The sequence below is a fragment of the Bufo bufo genome, chromosome 6 (assembly GCF_905171765.1).
Source record: "Bufo bufo chromosome 6, aBufBuf1.1, whole genome shotgun sequence".
Taxonomy (NCBI): Eukaryota; Metazoa; Chordata; class Amphibia; order Anura; family Bufonidae; genus Bufo; species Bufo bufo.
This window is the reverse complement of record NC_053394.1, coordinates 307055926-307069891: the sequence shown is the minus strand read 5'-3', so window position 1 is coordinate 307069891 and position 13966 is coordinate 307055926. Positions and strand designations below refer to the sequence as shown.

At 45.4% G+C, this 13966-nt stretch overlaps 2 protein-coding genes across 4 annotated transcripts in view; one reads left to right on the top strand and one right to left on the bottom strand.

The window, feature by feature from the left end:
• Positions 1–3881: 3881 nt before the first annotated feature.
• Positions 3882–12660, bottom strand: NFE2L1 (nuclear factor, erythroid 2 like 1). 2 transcript variants are annotated; one of them, XM_040434783.1, is made up of 6 exons: positions 12511–12660; positions 10637–11209; positions 7163–7354; positions 6816–6890; positions 6576–6734; positions 3882–6059 (listed from the first exon to the last, which is right to left on the bottom strand). In XM_040434783.1, the coding sequence occupies exons 2-6, from the start codon at positions 11132–11134 to the stop codon at positions 4818–4820; spliced, it is 2166 nt and encodes a 721-aa protein (XP_040290717.1). In that variant the 5' UTR covers positions 11135–11209; positions 12511–12660; the 3' UTR covers positions 3882–4817. The 2 variants fall into 2 exon arrangements, with proteins under 2 accessions (XP_040290717.1, XP_040290718.1); XM_040434784.1 differs by lacking the exon at positions 6576–6734.
• A 473-nt stretch (positions 12661–13133) lies between these two features.
• Positions 13134–13966, top strand: part of COPZ2 (COPI coat complex subunit zeta 2) — a 36128-nt gene continuing 35295 nt past the window's right edge. For both annotated transcript variants that reach the window (XM_040435647.1, XM_040435646.1), the window contains exon 1: positions 13134–13291. In XM_040435647.1, coding sequence (XP_040291581.1) covers positions 13277–13291 — 15 coding nt within the window. In that variant the 5' untranslated portion in view covers positions 13134–13276. The remainder of the gene's footprint in view (positions 13292–13966) is intronic.

The following is a 13966-nucleotide window of genomic DNA, read 5'->3' as shown; positions in this document are numbered from 1 at the left end:
CCTTATCCCCTAGTTTCCAAAATGGGGTCACTTCTTGGGAGTTTCTACTGTAAGGGTGCATCAGGGGGCTTCAAATGGGACATGGCATCTAAAAACCATGTGGAGTTCCTTATCTTCTGCGCCCTGCCGTGTGCCCATACAGCAGTTTACGACCACATGTGGGGTGTTTCTGTAAACCGCAGAATCTGGGTAATAAATATTGAGTTTTGTTTGGCTGTTAACCATCGATGTGTTAAAGAAAAAAATTGATTAAAATGGAAAATCTGCCAAAAAAGTGAAATTTAAAAATTTGATCTCCATTTTCCTTTAATTCTTGTGGAACGCCTAAAGGGTTAACAAAGTTTGTAAAATCGGTTTTGAATACCTTGAGGGGTGTAGTTTCTACAATGGGGTCATTTATGGGGGTATCCACTATGTAGGCCCCACAAAGTGACTTCAGACCTGAACTGGTCCTTATAAAGTGGGTTTTGGCAATTTTCTTAAAAATTTGAAGAATTGCTTCTAAACTTCTAAGCCTTCTAACGTCCTAAAAAAATAAAATGACATTTCCAAAATGATGCCAACATAAAGTAGACATATGGGGAATGTTAAATAATAAATATTTTATGAGGTATCACTTTCTGTTTTAAAAGCAGAGAAATAGAAATTTAGAAAATTGCGAATTTTTCCAATTTTTGGGTAAATTTGGGATTTTTTCATAAATAAAGGTGAAATATTTTGACTCAAATTTATGACTATCATGAAGTACAATGTGTCACGAGAAAACAATCTCTGAATGACTTGGATAAATAAAGGCGTTCCAAAGTTATTACCACATAAAGTGAGATATGTCAGTTTTGCAAAATTTGGCCTGGTCAGGAAGGGGGCAAAGGGCCCAGATGGGAAGTGGTTAAAGAGGACCTTTCACCCATTATGAACTAACTATACAGACATGGAGAGCGGCGTCCGGGGATCTCACTGCACTTACAATTATCCCCGGGCGCCGCTCCGTTCTCCCGCTATGCCCTCCGGTATCTCCGTTCACTAAGTTATGGTAGGCGGAGTCTGCCCTTGTTCTTCTGTAGCGCTGGCCAATCGCATTGCAGAGCTCACAGCCTGGGAGAAAATAACCTCCCAGGCTGTGAGCTCTGCGCTGCGATTGGCCAGTGCTAGAGCAGAACAAGGGCAGACTCCGCCTACCATAACTTAGTGACTGGAATCACCGCCTACTATAACTTAGTGAGCGGAGATACCGGAGGGCATAGCAGGAGAACGGAGCGGCGCCCGGGGATAATAGTAAGTGCAGTGAGATCCCCGGGCGCCGCTCTCCATGTCTGTATACTTAGTTCACATTGTCATAATGGGTGAAAGGTCCTCTTTAAGTACTTGATTTTGCATGTAGAGATAGATCCCAGGTTTGAATCCTGAGAGACATCAACTTTTTTTTCTTCCACATTTATCAGATAAGAAAAAGTCTATGTTCTTATCAAGAATGTTTTTTTATAATCATATATTGTCTATTAAAAAAACAGTAAAAGGTTTTAGGAAAAAAAAAAATATAAAAAACTCACTATAGCAAGGCCTTTATTATTATATATTGTAAGTACTGTATTTTTCGCCCTATAAGACGCACCTAGGTTTTTGAGGAGGAAAATAAGAAAAAAAATATTTTGAACCAAAAAGGTGTGCTTTTGAACTAATGGTGGTCTCTGGATGGCACTGTTATGGGGGATCTGTTGAGTGACACATATATAGCATCTTATGCTATGTGTCATCCACAGCTCCCCTCCATAACAGTGTCCCTGTAGTGTGAATGACCCCCAATACAGAGGGTGGGGGTCGCATCTAGTTTTATAATGACAGCAGGGCCCGTGCAGTGACTGTATTCTACTACACGGGCCCCGCTCACTGTATATAATCGTATCTGTAATTGTAGGCATTCTTAATGTATAAAAATTCTGGGTAATCAGCGCCTGTATTACGGTACTTACAAGCGCTCGGTAGCAGGGAGGGCGCTGGCAGCGTGAGTCACTAAGTCATGCGCCCACGCAGCCTGCTTCATTCATAAAGTGGGTGGCGCGTGATGTAGTGACTGACGCTGCCAGCGCCCGTCCTCCCTCCTCTCTGCTACCGAGCGCTTGTAAAGTACCGTAATACAGGTGCTGATTACCCAGAATTTTTATACATTAACAATGCCTACAATTACAGATACAATGAGCGGGGCCCATGTAGTAGAATACAGTCACTGCACGGGCCCCGCTGCCATTATAAAACCAGATACCGGCCCCCGGCGCGGCATATCATTGAAAATTCAGCAAAATGCAGCATTCACCCGATAAGACGCACTGCTTTTTTCACTTGGGAAGGGGGTGCGTCTTATAGGGTGAAAAATACAGTATAGCCTTTTAATATGGTTTTGAATAATAGAAAAAAAAAATAACAAAGAAAACTTACTCCTCTTCTGGGATTTAAGACTAATATCTCAACATGCATGGTAAATCACTATACCACTAAGCTATATCATCACCACAAAGATATAGGTTTTTTACATTGTGTCTGAATACAGCAGTGATATGTAGATTTGCTTTCTGAGCAGATCTCAGTGTGGTGAAGCTGTAGTGTATGTAATATGATATTGCTAGGACACAGCTCTGCCCTCAGCCTGCTGTCTAACTCTCTCAATCATGGAGTGGGGGGCGTGTGCAGAGCACAGGGGGTGTTACATTATAAGTCCTCAAATGATTCAGCCCCGCCTCCTAGTGCTACAATTACTCATTTGCATATGAATATAAACACCTATCTCTACAGCTGTTTATCATACAGACAAAAGAAAGGCATAATTTTAATCAGCATGATGAGCCCTACCAGACAGTATGTCTAGTTTAAATCGGGGGTTGATCCTGGTGACAGAGCAGCTTTAACTGTTCACAGGACTTTGAGGGGGGGGGCTCCCAAGTGTAGGACAAACACCTTTTGTGGAGCTTTTATTATCAGTGGTAGTGTGACTATGAGGTTTTAGCTCCTGTAAGTGTTTTTTGCTGCTTCACAGACCCTGCCCTCTGAGTGACAGCTGTAGCATCCAAACAGGAGATCTCTCGGAATAGATGAGGGGCTGTGAAGCACAGAAACTCGGCACAAAGAGCAAGTCGCAGTAAGGCTTACTTGCTGGAGCAGAATAACATTTCCTATTTACACTACTCCTGATAAAAGAATCTGCCCCGATTGTTTCTGCTCCTACATAATGCACTCATTAATTTAGCATGGTCAAATCTTCTGCCAGACTCCTTTTAAGAACAGGGTTGGGGGGGGGAGTTCATATCAGTTATTTTTCTGTTCTGATGAGTCAGAAGAACAGAAAAATTAAAACGGATTTGGCTTCCATTTCCATCAGATCTGTTATTTCAGATGTAAAAAGTCCTGCATGGACCTCCTGAAAGGTAGCAGTGTATAATGTGATGGAAAAATGAACCCAGTCAGCAAAGGAAGCAATATGGACAATCACAATACATTAGTAAGTGCCTTGTATTAACTTTCTCTACATGATAAATGCCATTTGCTGAAGTGAAAAAAAAAAAAAAAATTGGAAAAAAAAAAACCGGAGGAGTTGAAGCTCCAACACAACAACCTGTAATTTCCTACAGCTGAAAAAGGATGGTGGAGACAATAAGAAAATCTCAGACAACCCCAACAATGTCTTACTTGTACAGTCAGTGCACCTGCAGAGGATCCACGCATTTACAGAAGGAAGATATTTCACCCACTGATGGCTGGACGTTCAGTGATTTACTTGCAAGTAAATATATATGCACAGTAACAAACACTGAACATTTTTAATTATCAGAAGCATTTTGACGTTACCATATTTCTTTTCGCTTAAATTAAACAAATGAAATAACACTGAGTTGAGAGAATATCACAAAATCAGTTTATTTCAAATAAATAAATAAAAAAAAAAATAAAAAAAAAAAGCGTTCAATACATATTTGTACTAGTTCCAGTAGGATGTAATATGGAACGTGCATAGTTATCACACTCTGCAAACTCTAAACCTAACTGATCATGTGCATTTAATACAATGAGTGAAGGATTCTTCTTATAATCCCTCAGTGAATAAAATTCCTGCAAATCAGAATTGGAACCCATAATACTATCCTGCCCACAATCCTCTGAATGGTGCTAGAACTGGTAAGCAGACTTTGTGTAATTGGGTCATGCCCTGTCTGTCAGTAAGGGGCAATACAATCTTTACCTTGGGAAATTCTAAACTGATACATTAGAATTAAAGTGAATTAAGAGAAACTACCCTTAATTTGATCATCAGACCTTACCAGGAGTAACAGAGCCTTACAAAACCAGCGGGGCACTGAAAGCCAAAGGCTGGTACTAGACTTTATGAGGCTCAGATCTCCTTTATCAATTAGGGTACTTATCCCACATCATTGAAGCACTGTGTGTCCAGTACGGACAGCTCATTGAAACGGCTTACCCTCATGCAAGGTTACTCTTCACTTCCTGACACACATTTGCCTACATTCTAGACATGGTAGAAGATCAAGAATTAAACAAAAAATGGTCTTTCACCCTGCCTTTGTCAACTTCTTAGTTTTACGATTTCAGGGCATGCTTCTGCCCTCAGGCCTGGCTGGCCTCCTCCTCATTCCTGGACAAACGGGGCCCCGACAGAGACAGGACACAGTCCCTGGCCCTCAGTATGTGTAGAAATCTACCTCATCACTCACTGGGGTCAGTCTTGTGTGAAAGGTTTGATACAGAGGCCTGAAGGAAAGCACGGCCCACACCCCTGTCCTGTAACATTCCTGATTTCAAATAGAGATGCGTCACTTCCTCCGATCCTTTCTCTCTGGCCGTCGATTCTGCTGGCCCTCAGCATTGCGTGGCATCAGTACTACATTACCATTGCTTGTGTAGTGCAGGGCATAGCGCTGAGGAGAGTATGGTCGACCTTCTTGGTCTCTTAGCTGGCTAAACACTTCCTGATACAGGTTCTCCACTTCCTGTTTCATTCTCTGGAGTGATCTCAAGTTTTCTCCTTTTTCTCGCAGTTGAGAGCTACGTTCTCGGTTCAAGCGTTTTACTTCCTGCTCCAGATTCAGAATGGTGTCCAATTTCCTCTTGCGGCAGTTCTGGGCAGCCATCTTGTTCTTTCCTCGTCTACGGATGTCACGTACCAAGCAAAGCTGTGCCTCACTAAGCTGGTATTTAGTAAGAAGCTCATTGAACTCTTCCACAGGCAGATTAATAATTTTGTCATTACTGAAGGGGATCTTCATAGCTCTAGCTCGTTGCTCATCTCGTCCTGCCTGTCTATCTAGGAATGTCCCTTGCCTTCGGTTCCCTCTCCCTGATATAGGTAGCGGTGGCTCCTCTGGTTCCTCAGGAACCATGTTGTAAGTATGGTTGTGTCCAACATGTTCAAGGAAAGGCAAGCGATTAAATCGACTAGGGTCCTGGGAGCTCATTCTGCAAAATTTGCTGTATTCTGGTTGGTAACCGCTGGCTTCCTCAACCTCCTCTGGTTCCACCAATTCAGAGTCAGAGCTGTATCCCACTGCTCCTTCCTCAGAGAAAGATGAGGAGGAGGAGCATGTAGAAGAAGAGGTCTCAGAACCGCTAGGTGATGCTGGACTTCGATGTGAATCAAGGGACAAACCAGAATCTGAATCCAACTCTTCCTGAAGTTGAGAAGCTTGCATTTGGCTAAAGCCTTCCTCAAAAGCCAAGTCCATTAGACTAATTTCATCAAATAAAGCATCTCCCAAGATGCCACCAAGGGGGTCCTGTAGGTCACTGCTTGAAGTTTCATTAGATGTGCTATTTAGCTGTGAGGGGAAAAGAATCCCTGTCAGATTGGTAAATCCAAAAGTGGAATGGATATCACTGGAGTTGTGAGAAGATAGCTGAGGCAGCGGTGACTCAGAGACTGGAAAAGCTTCCATCGAAGGAGTAAAGAGCGTCATGTTTTGAGCACAGCCTTGAAGAGATGGTGCTTCCAGGTTGCCATTTTGCTGCATTGATGGGTCTAGACTCAGATATAGTGGATCCTCAGTAGTATCCATTGGCTGAAGAAGAAAGACAATGTGAAGTCAGGAATATGAAGTCATTCTGAAAGACTAACACCCTGGTTACAACATGCTTAGTAACTTACCACCATAACATGTGACCCTACTTCCCTGTCTATGTTCGTTAGGGTCTATTCTTGACACCTAGACTATAAGGGCTCATGTACACTGCAGGTCTATAAAACTGTGCCTATAGCCTGATATGTGGCATGCCCCAATGCACACTATATTACGCAGGTTGTTTCTCTTTGAAGTATTGCTTCCAGTGTCCAACAGTTGCTCACTGTGGTATGGACCAGCAGGGCCTCCATTCTGCTGTACAGGTTTAGTGTACATCGCTTTGCCAAGTGTGTTCCCAATTTTTGGGTGCAAAAACTGTATAAAAAGGTTGCAGCGTCTAACTAAAACTGGACCTTTATTGTTTGGACTGTCTAAACCTGGGTGCTCCCCATAGTCAGAAATGCACGATAAAACACATTAATATCATTTTACTTGGCTTACTGCAAAACAAAATACCTGCATATCCATGATTGACATCAGGTCCTGCCACTGCTCCTCCAGATCAAGAGGTGACTCCATATCTGGTAGAAAAGGGGACAGAAGAGCATCTGCCTGATCTAAAGTCACTGGGTCTGATTCTGTGTCCAGGATACTCTGGGAGTCCGGAGCCGTAAACTGCACAGAGCAGAAATCAGATTGCATTGCTCAAGTGGTCACAAGGAACCTAACAGAACAGGTCAGAGGGCACTGAATTACCTCAGAAGAATTGGCAAACTGGAAAGTGTCATCCAGAAGACTCAGGCACTCCGCCAAAGACATAGCAGTCTGACCCTGTAGAACAAGCCATCAACACGTTAAGAAAAATAATAATCATTATCAAAACAATATAATGAGGGGTAAATACGACCTCCATTAGATTTTTGGCAACTGAATAGAGGAGACTGGGACGTTCCCCACAGAGGTAGAGGAAGGGCCAGGAATTGGGAAGTACAGTGACCTAGATGCAGATGAAGGATTACTAACGGCACCCCACTTCGCTCTGATGGCTACAATGGAACACAGACTAAACTGTAGTGAGTTAATCTCATATGGGGAGCACCCACCTCCTGTGGCACATTTTCCCCGGTCTCTCCATCCACTTGCACCCTGGGCTGCACGGCTTCACTTCCTGGGTCATCATGTAAAGACTCCCAGATATCTTCATTGTCCTTGTGGCGTCCTCGACTCTCAAAATCTTCACGCCCAGCTCCAAGGTCAATATCCTGAAGCCATAAAATATCTATTGGATCAATTTCCTACAAAGGAAGAAAAGTAAATTAAGGAGCATTTCAAGCAACCCAGGAAAAAGAACAGGCACAGACAGACCTGCTCGCTACACCAAGCTGTGACGCTGTAATTCTATAGCTATGCCTTCACTTTATGGCGTGACTTAAATCAAATACATTATTAAATGTTAGCGCCGTTCAGAGTCCTGTGATTTACAGAGATCTATTGTCACTGTGTTATCCCTCTCACAGAAGCCATCAAGGTCAGGGTCATGTTCTTGTATGGGCTGCACAAGGACAGGCACCAGACTGACACCATCTGCTTGAGGAGGGGGAAACAACAGATCGCGTGCAGGATATTCAAACAGCAGCCAAAGAAGCCCATGGATTACAGGCACAAGTCCAGCACAGTTTGTGATGCCATCCTGTGCCCCAATATTTACGTCATGTCACATGACTGCCGCGACACGGGAGCTGTGTACTGCCTGCGAACATGGTTATAAGACTGCCTCGCTTCACATAACTCACAGAGCCTCTGTATTGTGCAAGCGCGGAGCAGACACCTGTCACCTTTGCTCATGCTCCCTGGGTGACACAAATAACAGCTGCTTGTCCCTTCATCCCCAACCCGAGAGGGGACAGCCAAGCTGTACGGTCTACCCATTCACACAAAATATCATCTACAGATCAAATAGAGCCACTGATGAGGAAAAATGCCTGAAACATGTTGTAACGCCCATGTATAATATGAACTGTGACATTATATTGTACTTTATACTGTTCATCATCGAAAAAGAAGCTGGCCGGGGGCATGTTCTATCTAAAAAATTATCTGTACTAGGTCAAATCAGTGGGAATTGCGGACAGTATTAGAATGTCAAAATGGATGCAGACCCATTTTGCGGACGTGTGAATGGACCCCAATACTGAGGCGGGAACTCTACAGAAGAAAACACAAATAAATCCCCTTCAGTCATGTGAGGGGGTTTTTGTGTTACATGGCAGCTAACACCAAGTGCCGCTCTAATCCCTCCCTGGACACAGAGGATCACATACTATAAAGTGGGGCTCTCTCCGGTTAGGTCTGCATTGTGGTCACAATCTCTCTCCACCATGTCATACAATCTCTGCACATACTGTACGGGCACAGTATTAACACTCCTAGAAACATTCGCCAAGCCCACGGTTTAATGTTCGATCACATGCTCTTGGCTCTGAAGCAATGTAAAGTAACCCTATTCCTGTCTGCAATGCAGACTACTCAACTCTCACATGTCAAAGAGCGGCAGGAAAACAGCCCCCACCCTCCGCATCAAACCCTGTATAAACAAATCCAGACACAAGCCCGGGCATGTGATCATGCTGTATCGTGTACAGCCATGCCATGGTTCTGTGCCACCCTCCACTCACACAAGACCATGTGGGGCTCACCTTTGTTGAAACCCAACTAATCATCAAAAACCACAGATATTTCAATGAACCTAGTGCCCCATACCACCCTCTTCCCACATAAAAATAAAAATCCAGGATATTAAGGCTGGGCATTCACATTATATAGCTATTGGTCAAACACTGGTTTGGCCAACTCTGATCTCTCCCGACATCCTCACGCATCCTCAGCTTGGCTGAGCATGCATGTGTCCTGAACAGGGAGAGGGGAGAAGGTAACTGCCATACACCTATCTCCCCAAGAATAAAAATATTGGGCAGTCAAAATCCAACTGCTTGATCCTTATTAGGGATGAGCGAATCGACTTTGGATGAAACATCTGAAGTCGATTTGCATAAAACTTTGTTCCAATACTGTACAGAGCGAGCGCTCCGTACAGTATTAGACTGCATTAGCTCCGATGAGCCGAAGTTATTGCCTTGTGAAGTCTCGCGAGACTTAGCACAATAACTTCATAAATTAATTTGTACTGTAAAAAAGCATTTCCCGAACTCTGGTACGGTTCCAAATGGTACCTTAGAACCGAACCAGAGTTCAGGATTTTTTTTTTTACAGTATAAATTTATTTATGAAGTTATTGTGCGAAGTCTCACGAGCAATAACTTCGGCTCATCGGAGCCAATACATTCTAATACTGTATGAGCTCCTGCTCCGTACAGTATTAGAATGAAGTTTTATGCGAATCGACTTCGGATGTTTCATCTGAAGTCGATTCGCTCATCCCTAATTCTCATCTCCAAAGACACCTCTAATCAGGGGAGAGTTGTAAGGCGCCCCCCCCATCATACACGTTAGGTGGTCAGCCAGTACTGACATTTATCTAATAAGTATGGCCTGCTTGAGATCTGGGTTCTTCTCTGGCTTGAGAGCAGTTTTAGCTGTCCTTGCAGAATTTGCATGGAAGGAGCTCAGTGGCTACTTAGACCGTGTTCACATTTGCAGCAAGCCATTGCATGCAGCAGTTTCTGTCCTGCTGAAACCCAGCATTTATACCGCAAAGTGGCCAGATCACCGCCAGACCTCATTACAGTCAATGGGGATCTGACGGTGAACTACAGAATTCGACAATAGCTGCTCAGGCAAAATCCAGCCTTCTCTGCCGGAACAGCCTGCCAAATCTGCTGCAGGAGATGTGAACGAAGCCTTACCAATGTTTGAAAAAAATGGCCCTGGCCAAAAACTACTTGGAGTAACATTTAAGTCACTGCCTTTGTTTCCTCCTCATCATCATCATCATCATCATCATCATTTACAAAACCTCAGCTAAACCAGACCGCCAGCCCATAAGACAGCAGCCAAGATCTTAGCATTTGGAAACTCTGCGAGGCTACTTTCACACTAGCGTTTTCAATTTCACTATTGAGATCCGTCCTAGGATCTCAATAGTGGATGAAAACGCTTCAGTTTTGTCCCCATTCATTGTCAATGGGGACAATACTGAACTGAATAAAATCTAACGCACCAAAATGCATTCAGTTCCATTTGGTTGCGCTCCCATCGAGGACAGACTAACGCTGCAAGCAGCGTTTTTCTGTCCGCGATGTGGTGCGTAGCAAGACGGATACGTCCTGACACAATGTAAGTCAATGGGGATGGATCTGTTTTCTCTGACACAATAGAAACCGGATCCGTCCCCCATTGACTTTCAACGGTGTTCATGAAGGATCTGTTTTGGCTACACAAGACATAATACAACCGGATCCGTTCACGACAGATGGCATGCGGTTGCATTATTGTAAAGGAGGCGTTTTTGCAGATCCACAAAAAACGCTAGTGTGAAAGTAGCCCGAGTATGGTATGGAAAGGTGGGGGTTAAAAACTGCAGTCACACTTGTGGGAGTGCAGCTCAAGTCATCTCTTACCTCCTTGTTTAGCTCTGAACTTTCAGACTGCGCAGTTGCTCCCAGCTCGTCGGTACCACGTCCTTGCTCCGTCTCTCGGTTGTCTCTGAGGCTGCTGTCTGTAGGTGGGAGATCCTGAGGGCCTTCTGGGGATCGGCTGGAGCCAGTCTGAGCACTGGACACAGAGTTGTCCGCCTCCCTGTGCACCAGCCACGCATCAAGTTCTGTACTGGGCACCTGCAGTCTGTCAAGGGCACGCATACGGCTTAACAGTCTGCGGGAGGTGAAAAACTGGTCTAAGTCCACACTCTTTGGGTGCACTCCATAGCCATCGGTGGTGCCACGGAGGCTGTGAAACTGCGTCTGAGTATAGGCTGAAGTAGGCCCCAGGATAATCTCATGCAGAGGGGGGAGGTGAGAGGGTAGATACGAGTCTAAGTCCACACGCACACCCATGAGGCTCAACAGAATGGTGAACTGGATAAGACCCTCCGTCAGATACTTCTTCAAAGACAGCATGTCTGGGAGCCCCAGGGAAGAAGGGACCCCCAATGCTCGCACGTTCCAGGACACAGAGATCTACTGAGCTTTCTCCTGAAAAAGAGGGATAAATAGGGGTTAAAGCTGATCTCGCTTTAGGGTAAGGGAAGCGGAAAATGCTTTGAGGCATTGCATCACATTGATATTATGTAACCTCATCCCGGGGCATGGGGTTGTTTTCATAAGCAACGTTCACCTAGGCAGTCCTGACCTACATTCCTCACACCCGGAGAACACTTGGCTGAGGTAATTTAGTCATCGCAGCGGACTCTGTACACAGCCAGTAACCATAATAAGGAATACACAAGGCAACAGACTGCTTCATGTACTCCCAGCTGTCCAGGCAGGATGGGAGCAGTAGTGTCACTACAGAAGAAGAGGTGGAGGTCTAGGGGTGAACAGACGAATCCCTCTGATCTCATACAAGGCCGACTTCTACACATTCTGAATGTATGTGATCTACCCCTCACCTCCAGCTCTCCCAGCGACCTTTGGTTCCTTTGTCTTTCACAGCAGCAGATATGAGATGATGAAATACCTTTACATCACAGCTCAGTCTTGTGGGTGGGGGAATCAGGCCAGAGACATTTAAAGGAATAGTCCATAGCAGGAGAGCGCAGCCTTTTCTGGTTTGGGGGCCACATCAGACCAATCCCAAGGGCCCAAAATAAAACTTAAAGCGGCATTTACCAAGTGAAAAACTGCTTTATGGCATTTTGCACATACAGTATATACCATAAATGAACAAGACGTAACATACATGTCGGCTACCAGATGCTTGGGGGCCGCACAGAATGGTATCGAGAGCCGCATGTGGCCCCCGGGTTGTCCACCCCTGGTCTATAGCATATACGAGATCATAAGGACATCCCTGTTATATACATTGCCTGTCACAAGTGACTACCAGCCATACAGCAAGTTGGCCGGCACTTGTCTATTGGCATTTATGTTTCCACTCAGTCTTTTTATTTGTTTAACGTAGGATCGTACTTGCGATCATTCATCCCCCTCAAGGACAAGCGATTTTTAAGTCATCCTAAAAGATGGGACAAATGAGTAAATGATCGTTCGCCAGCCATGTTTAGAGGACAATGATCATGAAAGATCCTCGCCTTGTGGAAAAGGCTATTTATAGAGTGGGAGGACAGCAGACAAGCAGTGGGGGGGGTTCAGAGGGGCTTTCTATCAGGGGTCTCACTGAAGAACCCCTCACAACACCACAGTTGATAACAGCAGACACGCGTTCACACCAGGCGCACAGTCTGAGGTAATTCCACACACGCCCGTTACTGCAGCCGCGTCCCGACGCCCACATAACACAAGCGCCCGTGTGAGGCCGCCCGCCCCTGCTGTACCTGGTTCTCTCACACACGCTGAAAGGACTCTCCGCTCGCAGCGCCTTCTGCTTCCTCGTGTATCCACCGCCCGGGTACCCGCAGCCCGACTACCACTTCCGCATCACCCGGCAAAACAGACAACCCCGCCATCCACCAATCACACTGCAGGTTAACCACAGGTACACAAGCCGGGGGCAGGGCTACGCGGCGGGCAGCCAATCAGCGAAGAGCAACACGAGAGGCGTGCAATGGGATTAGAGAACGAAACCACACCACTAAACTGTCACTGAGTGTGCGGCGGCAAATCACGCTCTGCAGCGCCAACATGCCAGGGTGACGTCACTGACAGGCTCCCTTCTCCTCCTATCAGGGGTCAGGAGCGCATTCAGCTCTCTTTACCCCGTTCTGTCTCCCCAGTTGTCAGAGCGCAGCGCGTTGGTCAATTATGAGGCACTGCCGCCGGCCTGGACCTGCTAGAAAGTCAGAGAGGGGGGAAATAGAGGGCGCAGGCCCTTACAGTGACTTGCAAAAAATATTACGTCTTACGTAAGACGTTTCTGGAAGTTTCTGTACGTTTGACGTCACCTCGTAAACAGCATGCTCTACGTCATGGCGTTCAGGGAGGGAGAGGGCGGGGTTACTGTTACTGGAAGTTTCATCAGATCTCGTGTGCGGCGCTTGAGCGTAATTGGTAAACACGTAGCAGCTGCGAGTGGGCGGAGCTAACAATAACTTAGAATTTAAAGGGATTTCCACCAAACTCTGCGATCCTGCTACCCGTCCCATGGAGAGTTTACCGGTACAGGGCGGAGGACTAACCTGTAACGTCATGTGTGGGGGCGTGTGCTGTGCTTTATAGCCTGTGTGTGGCGGCGGCGGCGGCGTTTAACCCCTTTAGTACCGCACACGTTTGGGCACCTTACAGAGCGTTTTTTTTGGGAGTTTTTTAACACGTCGGATTTGGAGAGCCAGAGCGTTTTCTTTTTATAGGGATAAATCCATATAAGGGCTTTTTTATTTTCTGCAGGCCAATTCCAAACTATATATTTTAGTGGTTTTACCTTAGAGTTAAAAAATGTATCGAGTTATTATATATTATTACATATCTTGAAATGTCAGAGCAACATATGAAAGGTTTTGATCAGTGGGTCCCAGTGCGGAGACCATTGCTGACTGCTAAACGAGGCATAAGAAGCGCTGAAGACCGAAATGAAGACTGTCTCAATACAAAGGCTATGAGGGTTTTTTATTTCCATCTTAAAGGGGTTGTGCAGTGACCTATCCTAAAGCTCAGCGGAGGTCTGACTCCCAGCACCCCTACCATCAACAGTCTTAGGCCCCTTGCAGACGAGCGCGAGCGGATTAGGTCCGGATGCGTTCAGTGAAAAATGCGCGATTTCGCAAGCAAGTCCATTCAGTTTTGTCTGCAATTGCGTTCAGTTTTTTCCGCCCGGGTGCAATGCGTTTTGCACAC